The 21,336-nt window shown below is 32.8% G+C and overlaps 1 protein-coding gene across 1 annotated transcript in view; it reads left to right on the top strand.

Annotated features, from left to right (window-relative positions):
* The window catches only part of LOC124375022 (serine/threonine-protein phosphatase 4 regulatory subunit 1-like), a 174,863-nt gene that overhangs the window by 101,403 nt on the left and 52,124 nt on the right, over positions 1 to 21,336 (top strand). Inside the window, exons 2-4 of the mRNA XM_046833179.1 lie at positions 8,263 to 8,369; positions 14,769 to 14,911; positions 19,384 to 19,530. Coding sequence (XP_046689135.1) covers positions 8,263 to 8,369; positions 14,769 to 14,911; positions 19,384 to 19,530 — 397 coding nt within the window. The remainder of the gene's footprint in view (positions 1 to 8,262; positions 8,370 to 14,768; positions 14,912 to 19,383; positions 19,531 to 21,336) is intronic.

Consider the following 21,336-nt stretch of genomic DNA (forward strand, 5'->3'; position numbering starts at 1 on the left):
AAAACAAGAAGACATTTGACAGATTAGGCAAAACGGAGTGTTTTTCCAGGTTAGCACACTTTTGTATATTCTTTTTGTACTTTCTCAATTTTTAATTGATCAGTTTTAAAGTTTGTAAATTTCAATAGAATAAAATTAAGAATTCAGTGATGTAATCAATGTTTTTCCAATGTTCTTTTTACTGTTGTGTATCACAAGTAAAACTGAAAAAAGTAAAAAATAAAAATAAATTAAAAACTAATTTAATACTAATAGTTTAATTTTTTTTAAAGTAATAAAGACAATTTTTTGTCAAATAAAGTGCAGGATACAAAATGCAACTATTTAAGTTTAAAATAAAAAAAACCCATGAATTTATCTTAAAAAATAGTGTAGTTGCAATTGTTTAAAGAATTACTGTACATTTTGGCCTAACGTGGCTGGCAATCTTGGTACAAACATGCATGTGTACGCCTGGCATTCTGTGGGTACAAATTTCAAAAATTTTGTTTGGCACTAAAAGGGTTAATTCGTTTCAAAGTTAAATAAATTGTCCATCAGAAAATTTATAACAATAAAGTGTTTATACAATTAAAAAAATGTTAAATCACTTTAGATAGTGATTTTTTGATGGAAACAAAATAAAAATCAAGTTTATGGTAAAATAACTACTATAACAAAAATGCATTTTCAAATTTTAATACTTGTATGATAAAGAGCATTTAAATACACCCTAAAATCATGTGTAATCTAATATTGTACAAAAAGTTATAAAAATTCAAGCGCTAGAGGTTTATGCTATAAAAAAGCGCAGGGTTTTGGAAAACATTTGGTTAAAGTTAATTTTTCATCATAAAAAGTTCTTTTTAATTCTTTTCGAAATTTAAGTACTTAATGATAAAATCCATTTCAAAATCCTGCAAGATCATGAGTAATATCTCAAAACAAACATTAACTTAGTCAGGCAATTTTCAAACAAACTCTACAACACTGTCTTCATGGACACTTATACGTTTAACCTGTACAAACATCTTCTAAGTTTTCTTATGTGGCTGTTATCACTTTTTTAATTAATAAAAACTCCCAATTATATAACATAAAAAACGCTCTGCTATTCGTCACGACACCGCGACACCGCAATCGCTGTCCAACTGAGAAAGTGTTGTATTTTAGTTAGTTGTTTATGTCACCTAACAGCAGTACAAAGTAGAAATAATAGTGAGAAGGTAGTTTAGTTCATGTATTGACCTTTGGTATGATATCAGCCAGTATGGGATGAGTATTCTCAAGCGTGTTTTTTTAAATCGTCTCGTAGTGAGTTCCCTGGCACTAAAAGGGTTAAATATTAAAATATATTATTTTTGAAATAATAAATTTGTATGTCACTAGCAGTATAAGCAAGTTGTTACCACATAAGGCTTTAGATTAACTTAGTTGACACATATCCCAATTGAAAGCAACCCTTGTCAAGCATAGAAGGCAAAGAATTTATTTTGTATAATAGCGATATAGTGCAGTGGGTCTTCTAAACCAGGCCTTGTTCATGGCCATCTGACCAGTGAGTATTCACTTTAAAACAAAGGGTTGGACCTGCACAACTGCGATGCTTGTGTGGCCATTTGATCTGCTGGGCAATCTTGTTACTTTCATCAGAGTGCTAAGGGTTAAATATATTTTTAGAGATATATATAACCCACTGTTTACTTTCTCCTTACAGCACATATTCCACAATAATTGTACAGCTGTTCAAAACACTTTAATATCTATGATCGTAATAACATGGTTTTATACAGTTCAAAAGGCGGTGTTAGTGAGGTTCAAAGTACTTTTCTGACAAACAATTTTTAGATGGTAACTGTGTTACTTTTACCCTGGAACTGGTGGTGGTCATGGTGTCGATCCAAACCAGTTCGGTTGTGACAATTGAAATAATAATGACAATTTTTTAATGCCAAGGGCGTAATTCATCCACAGTTTGTTCTCTCAGGTCAGACCATCAATCAAACCTTTTAATTGGAAGTTTTAAGAAGATTACGCAACAGTGTTCATCAAAAATGTTTCGGGAAATAATGGTGGGATAAATGTAATGGTTGTAATGGAGAGTATTTTGATGGGAATAAGGGATTTTTGTACAACTTTAAAAAATATAAATCTTTTAACAAATATTCCGGTTTCTTTTGGGTACTCCCCCCTGTATCACCACTACCACCACTATTTATATACCATTTAAACAAAGAGAATATCTTATTTCAATGGTAAAATTGTTTGACTGTTGGGCTAAATTGATGCGACATAAACATACCATTCTCTAAATGTTTGTATATTTTGGAAATATTTAGTGTAAGTACCGGTACTATATTTTTTCTGAATTTTTGAAAATAATCATACCTATAGAATAACGAATTTAGCCTTTCGTGAACTATTTGTGGTTTGTACAATATGTCTAATTTGTCCTCAAGAGAACAGTTTTCTTAAACTAGATAAAATGAATACGATTCCTATTTCAGATTTGTACTATTTATTATATCATCCCACTTTTACCAGATGCAGTCTTACTACCAAAATAAAGAGAATTTTCTATTTTAGTCATATTTTTTATGGTTTATGTATGTTTTAACAGCATAATTATATTTTCATTCTCCTGAAAAAATATATTACACATAGGTTTATAGCTCAAATGTATTTTTTATCAATTTAACAAAAATACCACTTTTTCCAGGGTTAACAATTGGAAGTAAGTTGTTCAGAAGCATAATCTAATTAGAGTCCTGGTGTTGCAAGTGAAGAGCAGGAGAGTAGTTGTTCAGTTAATGTGGCTATTGACTAGTTTCACGTCCTGTTAAGTTAGAGGAACCTTCTAAACCTGACCTAATTGTACACTCACATATTTTTATAAATTCAACATTATTATGCCTGCACTAAATAAATCAAAGCATTCAGTTAGTTATATCAATATAAGTTTTTATTTGGTGTACTTGCAAGGAGTACCTAAGATTATTCCATTATTGTTTCTAATCGGTTGAATAAAGAAAAAAGTGCGTTGTACCAAAGATCCATGGTAGTTGTGAGTGGTGTGGTGCGTGCTGTGTGACAACCGAGGTCATCGACTCTGGATTCCTTGAATTACTCGGGCTGACGGCAGCGCTTGGCTGGCGGGCGGCTCCCCACTACACTGCAGTAGACAGTTGCATAATGTGCTTGTGCGGCTGTGACCTTGCCTTACTGTTACTCGCGAGCCGTAGCCCCGCCCGCCCACAGTCTCTAACGGGACCATCTTTCAGACGAAATAACGACGTAAAGAAATATACTCCAACAGGTAAAACCTGCAAAACTTTCTCCCATACGATTTGGCGTAATAAGTCAATATTTTGATATGGCAGAAACTACCGTAACCTGATACTGTTCGCCTTACCGGTAAATTCTCAAGTTGTCCAGTAAAGCCTATGGGAAATATGAATGACTAGATTGTGCGGATAAAACGAAGCAGGAAGGTGATGGAGTAGAGTTGTCAATGAGTTGTCGATACGTTACGCGTATTGTCAAGAGGTAGAGAGCGAGAGCGGTGGTGGCGGCGGCAGTAGACGTAGCCAGTGAGTGGTGTATTGGGTGAATGGAGTGCGTAGTAGTGCCCACGATCGATATGGGCTGCCGCGGCGTGGCGTGGCGTGGCGGGTGCGGTGGCGCGCGTTTAGGCGGGCGGCGCCTGCGCTCCCTTGGCAGGAAATCGAAAGTGACCTTGGCCCCCCATCCCCTCCGCCCCCACCCATACGACTCCACATCAAACGCTCCATATTTACCTTCCTTTATTAAAAATGTTACAAGTACTCTATTTTAAACCTTCTTCCACATCACGTTCAATACGATTTTTTGATTTTTTTCTTAAACGGATTGTTTCTAATACACTTTTTATTATTATAATAAGTGCTATCTTTTTGATTTTTTCTAACACTGATTGTTTCTAATTCACTTTTTATTATTATAACTAGCTGTTTCCCGCGGCTTCGCACGCTTTTCGTAAGCTTTGCCCGTGTGTGTGCACTTCTGGTTCAAGTGAATTATATTTCCAATGCCGATGTAGAGTTTGTCTTGTTGCCACGACCAAGGAAATTTGTCAAACGTGTATGTTTACAGCCATTGTACACATACATGTACTTTATTATAAAGTGGTCCAAACCTCAAGCTTTAAGTTCAACCAGAAAGTTATTTTAAAGACAAATATACATAATAATTTAGCGCTTTCAAATAGTGTTTGGCTATTTAATATACGTGACTGTCTTGTAATTGCAGTTTATAATGTGCAGGCGCTTTGAAAACTTTTATCTATTGCAGCGACTCCTGGTGGTGAGTTACATCAATGGACATAGCATATAAACCTTCTACATGGAAAAATAAACGTACATACAAATTTTCATAATGATCGGACAAATAGTTTAAGATTCCATAAAGGACAAACGCACAAACATTCATTTTTATATATATATATATCTAGATAAGTGAGATGAGTTGGTATCCCAGCGAGCCCTGTACTGATAACAGTAGTCAGTAAACGTAAAGGAGTCATTAAATCTGGGATTACACTGTCTGTAACACACTTATGTTGTACATATTTAATCCATACTTATCTCTGTTTAATGTCATTCATTACTTGTTCTTACCATGAAATACAATACGTTTGTTATTATATTTGTGTTTTCGACGTAGTACTTGTTCTAAAGTTGGATGGTAGTATGATACATTTATTGTCATTGTTTATAATAATTTCTGGAAAGGAATTAAATACCTTCTAATCTTTTATTCTGTTGCTGATTGTCGGCAATGTTTACATTAGCCAGTTAGCTATAATGATCTAAATCTACTTTTATCTATTTCTTAAAGTCTGATGTGTTTGTAATTTTAGATAGGTTATATATAGAATAGTTCATCAACCTAGTAGACAAAGGGGAATCAGGGTTCCTGGATGGAGGGGGAGGCATAACAAGCTAAGGAGAGCTAGGCATTGGTATAGGGGATAATCGGAATACCAACATTTATGAGAAAAAAGTACAATGAATTTTAGATGTCGGAGTAGGGCTTCCAACTGGATATAAAGATAATTCAAGAGATATTGGGTACTTTTTCTTAACTTTTGCAACAGTTTCTATCTCTATGGCAAAGTTTTCATTGTAGTTTTTCTTGTGTGTTCCCGGTTTTGTTCCTCTTTTTAGTAATTTTGCAATAGTTTCTACCTCTATTGTAAAATTACCGCTTCTGTATCATGTTTGCCAATATCACGGTTTTTATTGTGTTTGAAGGATGTACGAATATTGTGTACAGTTTATAGTTCAACAAGGAATTTTGTATTAGTTTTTTTTTCTTTATGCAATAGTTTGGTGGTCATTGTCCTCCTTAGGCCCCCTTTTCATTAGATGTTCTGTAACTTTGCCATTATTGGATTTTTTGTTTTATTAGGTTTTATTGTTCTTGTCTTCAATTGTTTTTATTATTTTGAGATTTATTTAATTTCATTTATGTGATTATTTCTTGTGTAGGCCGGTTGTATCCCAGGTAGGTTACTTTCCGACATCATTTTACGTTCAACCAGTGCCGGTTTTAGCACTACAAGCGCCCTGGGCGAGATTTCTTCTGCACCCCCTAACTGCAATTCAATTACATACGAAAATACGAAAAAAGGCTACCTGTGCCCCTTTTCGTCCGGCGCCCCTGGGTTCAAGGAACTGAGCACTCTCATGGTCTAAGCTTGAAATTAGGTAGTATTTGAAAGATGTTATTCTTTTTTGCCATTGTGTGGGGAAGCCAGTGAAGCCTGCACTGATGGCCAGGGGCATTTCGGATCAATACTGTTCTGATGTAATTCTAGTTGGTATTTGGGCATTCCTCTTTTATATTTATTGTACTTCTCTCATATAACTTTTTTTTAAATTGGCTAAAGTAAACAATTACTGAATATTTATTTTAGTTGTACACGGCCTCAAAAGATTTGTTTTAATCCTAACATTTAACTAAGAGCTATATATCCTCAGAGAAATGGTAACCATTTCTGTACTGATTTCTTTTTAATGTACTTAGTTAGCTTTCATGTCATATGTATTATGATTACGTAGAATTTTAATTGGACCTTGCTGACAAATATGCTTGATAATTTCAATTAATTAGTTTTAACCTGCTATATAAAAAGAATAATAAAATGAACAAATTCATTACATACATAAAGTATATTGCTTGTAGTGTCATGAAAATGTTAGATTACTATAACCAATAAAACGAAAATAAAAAATATTACCTGTTATAAAAAATTATTAAAACTTTATTTATATTGAAATATGTAAGAGTTACAGTATTTCCCCAAAATACGTATTTAACTAGTAGTTTTACTTTTTTACAAGTCAATAACTTATTTATTTTTGGTAAACTAACTCTTTCATAGCCAGGTCTTATTCAATGAGTGTGTAGAAGAGATGTCAAATACAGCTTTTATAATGTAGAAGGGAAAATTCCCAAGCTATTGGCAATGTTTATCTGTTTCCAAAACTATCGTGTAGCTTCATTATGTTAATGAAAATTGTTAATTTCTTTGATCATAAAATTTTGGTGTGCATAAAACACAATAAATATTTACAAAATATGCATAACAAAAAATTAAACGGGCACAAATGTAAATATATGAGGAATTTTTCTGTTTGCTTTAAAAATATGAAGAGTGAAAATTTGAAATAGGGTACTATTTCATTGACATGATTAAAAACATTCTTTATTACAATTAAAAAATCTTTTCCCAAATATAGTTGTTCTGATTGGTTTTGGGAAGATTTGAATCTTGATATTTGAAAATGTTACAAAATATATATTCTACAAGGGCTATCCCAAAAAAACATTTTGAAATAATAAAAATTAACCAACTGAAATTTTATTATATACATTAAAAAGCTACATTCCTAGGCTATTTTTCACGTGAACCCCATTCATATTGAGACGTTTATCATAACGTGACAAGTTTTTTTATTCCAGCTTTATAGCAATCTGCCTCTTGAGATCTTAAACCACTTATTAACGCCAGCATGAAGTTCAGCGTCACTATCGAAAGCACGCTGCGTTGCGAGCCAGGTTTAATTGCTGGAAGGTGATGGCTTGGTGCTTGATCGGCAATAAGGCGGATGATCAAACATTTCCTAATCAAAATCATCCAATACTTGTCATGTACGATGGCTGTATGGGGACATGCATTGTTGTAAAAACATAAAATTTTTAAGCTCAATTTTCCTCTACGCTTGTTTAAAGTGATGCTCGCCATAGCTTCTGCATTGTTTCACAGCAACTCTCTGCGTATATTGTTAATCCTCGTTCCAAGGAAATCGACCAGAATCACATTCTTAGCATTCCAAAAAAAAAATTTTTCTCTCCAAAAGAGTTTGGAGACTCTTTTTTTTAGAATGTGAGTGCCGCCATTCAATAGACTGCATATTTGTTTCACAATTAAGATGCTTCGTCCATGTTTCATCACCAGTAATGATACAATCGAGAAGTTCATTACCATGTCCTATTCATCAAGGTAAGTAAGCGATTCAGCTAGTCGTTATTTTGTGATCTTCCATAAGGATATTTGGAACCCACCTGGCACAATATTTGTGGTATCCAAGCTCCGCTATAACAGTTTCATCAAATAAATTTCGTAAAATTAGTGGGAAATGTTCTGAAAGTTGAGTTATTGTGAAACGGCGGTTTTCACAAACTTTGTAATTGATTTTCATCATCAAGTCTTCAGTCACTTGGTATGGCCATTTTTAAAGTCAATACACCACTGCCCTTACTCTTCTATCACTCATTACTCCATTTCAATTAACTTCACACTGTTAGCGATAGATTTTATTTCGTTCATGGTTTTTTGCCAACAAATACCTTGTCAGTAAACACACTTCACAAGTGGCGGAATTTTCAATTGCAGCACACATTTTAATTAATGACAGTGAAAAAAGTACCAAGATATTTTAATAGAGATATCATCTGTAGACTTCGAATTTTGCATGGAACAGCATTTTTACATAAACAAGAATTAGTTCTATGATGGCATTTATATCCAACTATGGAATTTGATTGAGAGTTGTCTCACTCAGTGGATTGACTAATTTTCCCTTCTCTGCTTAGGGACTGTAAAATATCCCTTCTGTCTTACTGCCTGTCTTACAAGACTTCTCGTAAATGAAATGAGCTATATATATTTGAGTTAAGCTTGTTATACGTATCATTGCTTACTTCTACCTTGTTTTAACAAGTTGTTATTTTTTCCAGACAAATGGTTGGACGCTCTGTTGTGGAGACGCTTCGGGTGGTCCACGAGTCTCCAGCCGATGTGGAGCGAGTCATGGGTATTATCGAGAAAATGGCTAGTGACAGTGGTAAGTTATGTTCAGTTCCAATATTTGTTTTAAATTTCAAACTTCCAGAAATTATCCCAGAAATTAACGGAATTGGACTAAAATAAAATATACCAAATTTCATAATTTGATAATATACAAAATTATAATATGATTCATAGAGAGCAAAATACATCCTTCCATGTTTAAGCTCCTGTTTTTATTAATATTTCTATGGTTTTTTCATATACTGTATATTTTATGTAAGGTTTACCCGATAAGAACAATTTTAATTTTCTAGTGCAGTAACAGCATGTTACAAAATCTCTCAAGTGTTTTTTCACAGTTTAATAATAAAATTAAACATTAAGTAAAATACTAGAAGTATGTACCTAGTCCTATTTCGTTATATCCAGCCATATGTAGATACTAGATTGGTTCTTCTTTATTTACTGGTTTTTGTACTTGCAGGTATGTACAGAAAAAGTAGTATGTAGTGGCATCTTTTGTAGGTGACAATCTGGCAAGCTAAAATTTTTGTATTTCCTCTGTATTTGGAATTTCTGATATTTTGGATACTTTTGGGTATCAGGTGTAACATCCCCACCATAGTACAATTTCTCAAGAAATTTTCTTGCTACTTCCAAAAGTCACTGTACAGTTAATCTACAATACTTTAATTTTTTCAATTGTCTTGGTTGGCAGCACCGTTATGTGTCTGCTAAAATGTAATTTTATTTATCTGTGTTGCTATTTTCTGTCTATTTTGCTACAATATGCTCATATTTTTATGTTTGTGTTAGTTATAGATATCATGCCAAGAAATAATCAGGCTATTTAACATTGAGTGAAAACATATTCCAAACTCATAGGAATATTGCTATTAAGTATAGTGTGAAACGTTTTGTGAGCAATGTTGTTGAGATGAAGAAAACTCCAGGCTCATTTCTCTTTCAAAGATTATGAAATTGTGACCAACTGCTGTCAAGAAGTGATTTTTTTTCTATTTAGACGAAGTAAGATTAGCATATTTTTGACTGAGGAAGATTTGGTGGGCTACACATACTCAAATTGACGATTGAACATTCCGGGCTACTAAGCTTGCTGGCAAATAAATATAACAGTACTTACTGTAGTCATTAAAGGAAAACTCAACTGGGAAAGAAAATACAATAATTGTACAAGGGAACATAGGATTAAATTTTAATCTTCAGACAAAAGTCAATTTCTTGTGGAAGAAGTGAGAATACATATATGCACAGAGAGTCCGATGTGAAGGTATATTGTCTCTGCTAGTTTCTCCTTTTTTCTCCTGAACATTTCATTGATGTAATAACTTCCAGTGATTCAGGTACTATCTAGATAGTGTAAGCATTTTCCAGCAAAGTTTTAGCAACCTGTGATACACCCAGAACAGTGAAGACAAACTTCACACAGAAAGGTTTAAAGGTACAGATGGCCAGGAAATCAATGGCAATAACTTAAATCTCATTGAGATATTTGCATGGAGGCTATTTGCTAAAGTAGGCAAGATGGATTGCATAACAAAAACACGATGATTGGTGCTGGAATGAATAGTTTCTTCACCTTGGTCGATTCAATGTCTAGATGAGTGAAAATGGTAATGGACAATTAGGGAGGTCATAAGTGGTAAATTTGATTGTATAATGAATATTTGGTTGTTATCAGTAAAAACTTTTTTTTTAACTATTTGCTTAGTTATATTAATATGCTCTAGGGTATGTGTTGTATCCAGGTTTTAGAAAATATTTTATAGAGCAAAGGATTTGTCTCAGAAACCAGCTACAATATTCTTCCTTAGGGCAAAGTATGGATCAATTTCATATGAAATTATCCATTAAACAAACAGTAATTTTGGACCATGATAACTAGAATCAATTGCTCATTGAGTGATCAAAGGTCAGAAACTCGAAAATGTTACAATTTGTTCAATGCTTTACCACTTTAAAATTACCCCTGTATTAATTGTTTTCCTTTTTTCCTAAATGAAAAAAAATACCATTAATATAAATTTTCAAATGTTCCTATTTTATTTATTTAATTGGCTTTATATACTTTTTGTGTTAACAAATGATATGTTATTATAATATAGTTGTTTAGTAGAAAACACATTTAATAAAACAAAACACGTTTAGCTTACTTACAATTTAGGGCTAATAATTATTCATTTTCTAAAGAGATCAGTTGTATAAATTTAAAGAAAACTTAATTTGTTCCCTGTGATGAAAAAAAACATCTTAAAATATCTATAAAAATTAAATTATTAGAGCCAGATTTATTTTAATGTTGTTATGCTTACTTCCCTCCTATTGTGGAGTAAATTTTAATATCAACTGATTTGTTATCCCAACTAGACTTGTCTGTATCCAAATTTTAAAAATCAACTTAATCTATTGTCCGAACTGGATCAATCCTTAGAGGGCATTAAAAAACAATATGTAAAATACGCAAGCATACATGAGTAATTAATAATTGAAAGTAAATATGTCATTGTGGGTTTTACTGATTTGCTCTTATAAGTTAATCAAAGTTTTTTCCTTAATTACTGGAATTTCCCAAATTTCTTATGCAGCATCACTTAATTGTCTAATAGTTCAAAAATTTGTATGTTACTAAAAATTCTTGTTTTTCAAAACTTTTGGTAATTAAAATAAACTTTGTATTTTGGGTTGTTGTAGGTATTAAATGTTTAAAGGCAAGAAATCTCTGTCACCTCAAAGTAATCTTTCAAATGTCATCTGAGTCTGTAAAAAATGTTTTGGGGGGGCCACACCAGAAATTGAAAAAAAATTATAAGGTTTTCTTATATAAAAAAAAATTAAAAAAACATGAAAGAGTTTTAGAAATTCAGATAACAGACATAATTTTTTCATTTGTTTTGTGCCTTATCAGGTATTGAATAATGAGAGAATAATTCATATTTTTATAATTTGTTTGTATATATTATTGTTGTATGTTTTCATATAAAAATAAATGAAAAAGGTTTAAAATAAAATAAACACACATTTTTGGATTCTGTATTCAAACATTCAACAGCTTTCGTGCTATGGCCCATCTCTACACACTTGCCTTCAATGTTGCTAGAGTCTTCATTGGATAATACAAAACTTGAGCCTCTGTAGTTAAATGACTAATGTATTAAAAGAAGTCTTTCCCCATAGAACAATGTTAAACCTAATGCATTTATATAACCTTACTTTATAGCATTATGTTTATGTTTTATAGAAAACTGTGGTAACAGTTTTACTTATTTGCAGTTGCTTAATGATACAATGTTTTTTATTTGAGTTTTCTTCACAGTACGATGTCAAGAGTGCAAATTGTATTCATCTTATAGTTTTTATTATAAATTATATATCCGCATTATTGAAAATTCAAAAATATTACAATTTATGTATGCATAAAATGTACAGTAGATCATTTAAACTGTTGGATTGATTGTCTTTAGTGAGATAACAGATTTTATAAACATTTCAGTATACAAAGAAAGATTCGCCAGAGTCTTGAATAATTATTTATTTGCTATTTTGGTGTAATTACAATTCTCTGTTGACATTCCTGTAGAAGAGGGATGAAGAGATACAACTGTCGTTTGTTTTTTTTATTCTCTCTGGAATGTAAGCTGGTGCGACTCGACGGCTCCACAGCGATAGTGCGGGACTCACGTGCGACGAACACCAACTACAATTGAGTACATATTTGAAGGTCATTGACACTCGAGCTGCCGATGCCGTGCCGTCAGACAGTACCGACATTCCAGGCTATAAATACGTTAACGGTACTATCGTGGAAGGAAGTTTTGCGAAGGGCGGAAACGCAGGGGGCGAACCAGGATTAGTGTAGCACACGAGTATAGCATTAGCAGCTGTAGGCTATATCTGTGTAGATGTAGCTAGCGCTAGCACACGTGCGCGCGGCGCGGCGCGAGTCAAGGGTGAGGTCACTTCCGGCGTGGACCCTACATCCGCTCCATCTGCCGCACCCCACTCCACCCCACACCACACCACACCACACTAACGATAAGATAGCTCCAATGCCCCTCGTACTCTTGTACTGCATTACTATGCTCTGCCCGGTATTTCTTATCATTATTATTATGAATGACTACATACGCAAACATTTTGACTATCTTAATTTATGTAAATAATTTATGTTTACCAATTCGTAATTTGGTGTTGTGCTTTTCTTTGCCTATTTCCCTATTTATTTTTATCTTCTACTGCATTGGTTGTGTGTTGAATAGATAGACGGGTTACCAGATGCTTGGTCAATCATGTAGGAACTCTTTCTTTATCTCTCCTGGTTGGTTCGGCTATTAAAGTCGCAGTCGCCGCAAGCTTTCTAGAACACAAGAAGTTAATCGACGTTGATTATCTTAATAAGATAATAATATGCTAGTACAATAATAAAAATGTTGTTTTTGTTTAGTTTATAAGGAAACAGGTCGCTTTGCGGAAATAGTTGTTGGATAGTTGGCGGCTGGTGGGTAGGACACGGAAGTGTTGAGTAATGGACCGGAGTAACGTGGGAGGGCGTTGCACTGGGATCGATACCTTTACTGCATCATCTCTCTATAGTTTGGTGGGAGGGGGGTGGCACCTTCTTGTGCTGACTTTACTGTACTTACTGGTAGTAGTCTTCCGCCCTACCACTACCACTTCGCACTTCTTAGGACCGCCTTTGATACCATTTTAACTATGATCCTGTTACATAGTATTAATGTTTTAGTTATTTAGTATTCAAGTAAAGTTATATGTACCTAAAAGAGAAGCTGTTTATCCTAAATAAGACTAACTTGAGAAAGTAAGATGTATTTTCAGACTTTTGTCTGGTAGTTAATTTTAGTTACTTTGCAGTCACTTTCTGAGCATAATATGTAAGCATTTTTTAAATCAACAAAGAGATAATTATATATTTACAGTATGTATTTATACACATACATATGTTAAAAATCGTTACATCTATTTTTCATTTGTCTGTGTACAAATCCTCTCATACCAAATTTCAGTTTCGATGATAGTATTTACCTTTTTTTATTTATAAATACTTAGAACACATAGGAGGGATTCCCTTTCAATGTCATAAAACAAAAACTTAAAATTAAATTGAAAAAAATATTAAATAAAATTTGTCACACAATTATAATATATTTAAGCTAACAAAATATGACCTTAAAAATTTCGGAAACTTTATGATATTATAGTGATGAGAAATATCATTATTCTTAGAAATATTTTTATGAGAAAGAGTTTGCATGACAATAAAATACATTGTTCAACATTTCAGTATTATTATTTTTTTTCTTATATTTGTAATTAAAATTTACTTGTTTCAGTAAACTATATAATGTTTCAACTTACTTCCAGGAAGTCAAGTGGGTTACTTCAGCTGTGTTTTCCACAAACTGGGATGTTGCTCAATACAAACTTGTTGCCAGTTAGGTCACACAATCCGTATTTCTTTTTCTTTCTTTAGGCTTCATTTTTTTGTGATAGAAACAAGACTTGTTTAGTTTTTATAAACCAAGTAGTGAGGGGTTGACGTCTCGGCCTTCAGTAAAAAAAGATTCTCAAGATTTCAGTTTTTTTTTCTTACAGTAACAACTCGTGTGATCTTTTTAAATTCCATTGGATAGTAGTATGCTTGATTTAGTTGACGTTAATGGATTAACTTGGATCAACACTAACTGAGTTAGAATGTTAGATCTGATGCTCCCTTACATCATTGTTGTGGCTAGATGATTGTGCCTGAGCTAACTCATGCTCGCTCAGTTCACCATCGTGGTTTTGCGTTTGAGTTGTACTGACATGACTTAGATTGTAAAATTGATGTTCTCTCACTCTGGAGAATCTTGGCCTCGCTGTGAGATTGACCGTAACTGAGGTAGCATGATTTTACCCTCGGTGCAGACAATATAGAAGGAACTAAGCATCCGTTTTTGTAGGTAATTCCTAGTTTGTATGTTTCCAAGGAGTCACTCTTTGCCACTTGAATACTTGGAATTTAAAATGGTCTGGTACCACCACTAAACAAGTAATTCAATCATTGCTGGTATGTACAATGTATATATGTATACTTTATATTTTAATAAACCTAAATTTGATTGAAATACAGAACTCACAGCTTTACTGACAAGCTGTGTTTGATTACTTCCCCATTTATCATTTATCATCTCTTGCTCATATTGACCACCACAGATAATAGTTAGTGTAGGTAGGTCTTTTTTAGCTCTATTTTAAAGAGGCTTGTGTGTAAACAAGGTGATGGAACATTTGCACACATGTTCATGGAACATCTTATTATGGAATGTAAAAAACTGGATGTTCTCCCAGCTCCATCCATTGTCAACAATCTGCTGGGTGTAGTGGTCACCATCATCTTCCACCCTTGCTATTGTTTAACCTTTGTTTAATTGTACAGAGGCTGGAGTACGAGGAGAAATGATGGAACACTTACCTCATATAGTAATGGTGTGTAACGAGTTGGGCTTGCCAACCTGGCCATCTATCGTCAACCATCTGTTGCCCATAGTGGTGACCACCATCACTGACAATGACAGTCAGGTATGACAATATTTTCAGTACTTTTATTCATTGTCTCCTTTTTTTAAATCTTGTTAAAACTGTCTCAAATTCTGAATGTGTGTCTTGTACCAGTTCGGTTCTGTCTACCAGAAATCTTTAATGAAGAGTGATGTAAACATGTTTTTGAATTTAAACATTTCCTCTTAAATCAGAACTAATTCTTCACTTGCTTTTGATTAGAGGCAGAGAATTACTGTTGTTCTTCAGTCTTTATTGTGACCTCTTAAGTAACTATCATGGTGATTAAATAACTGTTTTCAAATTTTCATTTAACATAAAGAAAAATAATTTATAAGTTAAAGTGCCAAATTTATTGTATATTTATTTGTATTTATTTTATTAACAGTGTGGAGAATTTAAAAGTAATCAAATAATGCAAAGTTAGGAATATCCGAAGTAATAAAATGTTATGTTTTCAGTTCATATCATGCGACATCAAATATTTTAGTTTTGTATGTACTAAAAAGCACCAAAAACATTTTTTTAATTTGCAAACTAGCTCAACTTAATTAATGGTTCATTGAGGATAAAGCGAGACCGATTTGTTTTAATACTTCAATTTATTTTTAATATGACGTTCTTAATATCAAACAATTTGTCAATTAAGTTGTTATCATCAGTTCGTGGTGGGGTTATTTTTTTTATTTCAGTAATGTTTCCAACTTCCCGAAACACGGATAAAAGAATTTTAGGTGCTTAAAAGTTAATTTTTGACAATTTCATTGCAAGGTCCAAATAAAGAGATTTAAAATGTTGCTTTTGGTGGTATATAGAAATGAAGGAAATTATATGTTTTAAATAAAATTACTTAAGGAGATTAAATTTGTTGAAGTGACTACTTCTTTTGGCGGGATATGGATGTATGTTTTGCTTGGGGGATAAGGTCATGTCACGTTTGTTTCCTTGATAGCCACCAGGAGGCAGGACTATCGCCGTCATTTTGATGTCAGGGAGCGCGGTTTTGTGTTCAGTGGCTATCCAGTCATGTTAGTGAGAGGTTAGGGTTAACCCTTTTACACCGGCGCTATTTGACATGCTCTGTGCCTGAGTGGCGGTGCGCGCAAGACCTGCCTGCCCTCGCTGGGCGGCGGGATGTCACTCAAATCTCACGTCCCATGCATCGTTATAGTTATTTGCCTGTAACTTTCTTATTTTTTATTCAATTTGTTCAAAGTAAAGTTTTTATTTTGTTAAACTAAATTACCTTTATTTTGAATTAATCTTATGAATTTTCCGACAAATAGTATATGTGTTTTACATTAATTTAGTTTGAAAAACTTGTGTTTCATTATATTTTAAGCGTGTTTTGTGGTAAAAAAAACCTAGAATGAAGCTGTTTTCAAATACTTATCATTGATATTAGTTTTATATCAGTACACAGCTTATGTTACATTTTAATTACAAAAAAAAAACATTTTCTTTGGGATAAGAATACACCAATACGTTTTTATAGTTACAAATTATATTGATTAGAGTTCAGTAAATTAAAGTTATTTATACAGATTGAAATAGTTTTGAATATGATTTTCAAGTCCTTTAAATAATGTAGGATTATGTGAAAGCAAGAGGCTTCTTTGTTCCATTTTCAGGTTTGTAGAGAATATAGCTGTTCAATACAGTGGTATCCAAAAAATGAAAGAATAGTTTCTTTGCACGTAAACGTTTCAAAACAAAGTCAACCACTTTGATTTGTTTTTAGTGAAAAATGCAACTTTTTAAGAAACAAACAAAAAACATTTGGCATGAAATGGTTAGTTCTTTAGGAGATACAAAATAAAGAACAAAGCACTACAGCGCGGGACAGTAGGTGTCCCGCTCGCTACTCAGCCACCTAAGTATGCCGGGTCAGACGCTGTCTCGCATGCTACTCTGCCACTCATCACGAGTGGAACAGACGCTGTCCCGGCCGACCTCTAAGGGTTAAAGTAACTACTACTTTTGGCAGGCTATGTATGTATGTTTTTCATGGGAGAAAAACTCTCCTTTTGCATCATGCATGTTTGTTTTCCACGTGCTTTCAAAGTAGAATGACAGCTTTACTGAAACGTAAACAAACCGTTTCATAAAAATCTGATCTGTTCTAATAAAAGTCGACATTAATGAAAAATTTGTTAGAAGAGATAAAAAGGGAAATATCGTCCAAAATAACATACAACATTATATATATTAAGGAAAGTAAAGAAACGCTTCTCTAATCTAGTAGTGTTTTATAATGATGTTTTATTTTATATCTGTTGATCAGTTTTCTCATGTTTACTTTGTTTGGCTTTTTTTTTTAATTAAAAATTTCATCATTTCCAAAGCTTGTATCCCCTCGACAAAATGCAAGTTAGAACTAAACATTCACTTATTCAAAGTATACATTTTGTACACAATTCAATCTACTTCTAGAAAATATCCAGGGTGTCACTCTCTAGAAATATTTTGGAGATTTGTTCTTTGTACCAAGACTAACAAAAAGGTAACATAAACATGGCTCAGAAGTGCTTAATTCACCTTTCCTTTAATAAGATTTAAAACTCAAGCTTGGCTTTATTATGTTTTACAGATTCAGATCAAGAGAAAAATTAATAGTACATTATCATTTCAAGTTTCAAGATGTTAGTCTGTTAAAAGTTTTTAAAACTTAAATCTATAAACACTAATCAAAATATTTTGTCTAGACAATCAAGACATTTTGTAAGGGGTATAAATGTTGCTAAATCTAATTACATTCAGTTTTACACTGAAAACATAAAATTGATCAAGAAATAATGAGATTAAAGCCTTTAACTGTTGTGTAATCACTGATAGAAATGTCATTGTTAACCCTACATCGGGCGCTAAACGGAGTTTTCCTCAGTGTATTTTTTATTATTAAAAATATTACTATTTTTCTGATGTTGGCAGTCGTTTCCCGCAGTGTACTTCACGAGCAACTTTCGGGGAGAAACAATAGCCTCCCGCTTTTCTTTGTCAAACTCTGTCAGTATGAGGTCTAATTCCGTGCGAGGCTGGACGATTCCTCCGTGAGCGCCCGATGTTGTGTTTGTAGTGCTTGGACGAAATCTCCGTGAGCGCCTTATTGTGTTTAGTTTTTATGGAGTAATAATCCGTGTGCGCCTAAATGTGTGAACTGTGATGGTTTCTTTTTAAATTTTACAATATATTTTATTTGAATTTTGTGAAATGGGGAATGAAGACGAGAGACTTGTCAGTACAGTACTAGTGTGCTAGGGAATATTTCATTATTGTTTATGAAGTGAACATTGTCGTTATAAGAACCAGAAGGAAAATTTGTGTAGTGTGTAAAAAAAATGTTTACTAAAGAATAAATTTTACTTTCAAAGTAATAATAGACATTACAATTGTATAATATCTCAAGAATTGAAGTAAGTTGTTTTTGTAAGAAGTTAAAAACTAAGTTAATTTCCATATATTATTACAGTAGGTTAAACATTTTTACAATTAATTGCATTATTCCTTAAAATTAATCATGTTGTTATTATACATTAACATTTTTTAAGATTTTGAATTTCTCATTTGGAAAATTCATTACATAAGAGAGTAATTTTTATTTAATTTCTAAAATTGAATATATTACATTGTAGTTAAATCAGTATGAATATTTAAACAAATAAAAACAGTTTAACGACTATGATATCCATTATTCGCTAACCTGGAGGAAACCTCCGTGAGCGCCTGATGGTGTTTCTAATTTTAAGCGCCTGATGGAGGGTTAACATGTTTGCAGGATCATTAACCATGCATTTACAACCATTAAAACCTTGTATCCACATTATTTACAGAGACGGATTTGTATGATGTAGGTGTCAAAACATTTTTAATTAGATTTAGCCACTTTTATTGTTCTTTAAATATAAACTTTACTGTCTGTCACCAAGTGACAATGTAATATTAATGTTTCTCTTGGTTTAAGACAGCAACAAAAATTTACCAAATTTAAATTAGTTACATTTTCACTGATTTCCATTAGTTACATACTCTAGCCATATACGATAAGCATCTAGAGACAGTGCGTGGCAGAAAGCTTGTAATTAGCTATTTAAAACGATATATGCGGTTTACCTGTTGCAAACAAAACAACTAATGCCTCTGTTGTGTATTTTTTTCCTTAAGATCACGACGACTAATGTGTGTGGAGGGTTAAATTATTGTTGAATTAAAGTCTAATGTTCAATTTTTCATAACATTTTAACAGACATTTGGAAACTAATGCTAAAGAATTGCTTGATGAAAAGCATATCTCCCTCCACTAAAGTGTGTATGTAACATACTGACTTACATTTATGTGTTCAAATCTTTGAATTGCAGATAGTTGGTCATATTTTATGAGGAATGAAAAGTAAACTTTTATAATTATCAGTGATTGCTCTGGTATAATTTAATAACAAAAACTTCCCAAACCTTATGTTAGTGAATGATTAAGCGATCAACTGTATGGGTGGCAGGTGCGAAAGACTGCGCAGACAGCTCTGTTGGTGCTTATGGAACAGAACCTGGTTGGGCAGCAGTATGTGGAGGAGCAGCTGTGTCCTGTCATTGTGAACCTCACACATTTTGACGAGTATGTTGACTACCATCCCAGTATTGTGGCCGTGAGTATACATGTTCTCTTATAACAGTAGTCCAGAGTATGTTACTGTGTTAAAAGATAATTTAAATGCTTATGTAATATATACTTACTTGTTTGCCTTGTGTGGTTTAAAATCCTAATTATGGTAATTCATTTGTAATTATTAAGTTAATATAAAAATGCAGATGGTAAATTGTATCAACCCTATTAGTGCTGATGTATTAGAGATGTAGGTTTTTTTTCATATAGTGTCACCTCGTTTATTGAGGTGCTCCATATTTAGATTGCATTTGTATATAGTACAGTTATTTTTGAGTGTTTACTATGTGTTTTTTTGTAAATATATATACTTAAATATATTTTTTTTTACATATTTATATATTTTTTCCTCTTAAAAATGTCTGAAAGGCAAAGTATAAAGTGTGTTATTATAAATAACATACTTCTTACTTGGCTTAAAGTGTTGTATTATACACCTGATTTGGTTTAAAGACACACATGCACACAAAAAAGGATAATTTTTTAAAGTAAGATCCGTTTTGTCATGGATCAATTATATGACAATCAAAATTATGAACATTTATTCACTTTTCTTCACAGTCACGCTGAACATTTTAAGAAAGTTGTGGCATCATCTTTTGGATCCCATCATCAAAGAGCACTATCCCCTAACCATTAAACTAGTTGTAACTGTTTCAAGATGTCATCATTTAAAAAATATTTGCTAGAGGTTTAGAAAAAGATGAAAGTGTGATAGACGGGGCCATTTGTTGGATGATCCAATAATTCCCAACAAAACTTATCAAGCTGCGTCTGTGTTGTTACAGCAGTGTGAGGTTTTTAATAGTACACCTAAACTTCAGTAACATTTCACAGTATCTCTCTGCATTTATTGTCATTCCTTGTGGCAGAAAGTCTTTAAAGTATGGCCACGATTGGGTTCATCCGGAGTTTGGGTGATGTCGCTCACTGGATTGTTGTCTAGTCTCTTTAAGTGTAGTATGCAACCCTAATCTCATCACCAGTCACAATGTGACCAAAGAACTTATCATCTTATCATCCTTGTGAATGCGCTCTGAAAACGTAAAAAATCTGCCATTTGCTTTGTTTTGTTCTTCTTTTAACATTTTTGGAAATGATCTCTCTCATAAATTTCTTGCAACGAAGTTTATCAGTAACAATATTTAAAACCACTGATCTTAAAAGGTATGCAATTTCCTGATGAAATTCATCACTAGTGATGCGCCTGTTTTGTCAAATTTCCTCAACTTTTTGTGTCAAGTCTTCAGTCATGGCAAGTAAGCTGTCCATGTTTGCTGGTAAATTTCAGCAGGACGAACATTTTTTGAACTTAACCCTCCAAGTGATACTCATATTACTCTACAGTGATAGGCCTTTTTATGATGATGCGCAGTGTTTTTTGTTTTAATTCATAACATATCAAATATACCTGAAATATAACATATTATATATTAAAATGTTCACTATAATATGTACTAAATGGTAATGATACATAAAAACTTACCAAGAAAATTTTTTCATTGTATTATTTACTAATGACCTTGAAAAACAAATTTTTCCAATAAAAATTATATTTTTGAGGCTATTTTTCACAATTTCCATAGTAACATATTTGAAATTCATTATATACAAAAGATTCACAATTTAAGTTTGAACACAAAGATGTATAACGCTTGTAGTTTATATTTACATGAAAATTGATTTTGAATATGTTTTTCACCAGCATAAACAAATCGAAAACTGCCAAAAAAATGTACTTTTCATCAACAAGTTCCATATAATGTTTATTTGTATCTGCTTGAAAATA

Source organism: Homalodisca vitripennis, chromosome 1 (genome assembly GCF_021130785.1).
Source record: "Homalodisca vitripennis isolate AUS2020 chromosome 1, UT_GWSS_2.1, whole genome shotgun sequence".
In the NCBI taxonomy this organism is placed as follows: domain Eukaryota; kingdom Metazoa; phylum Arthropoda; class Insecta; order Hemiptera; family Cicadellidae; genus Homalodisca; species Homalodisca vitripennis.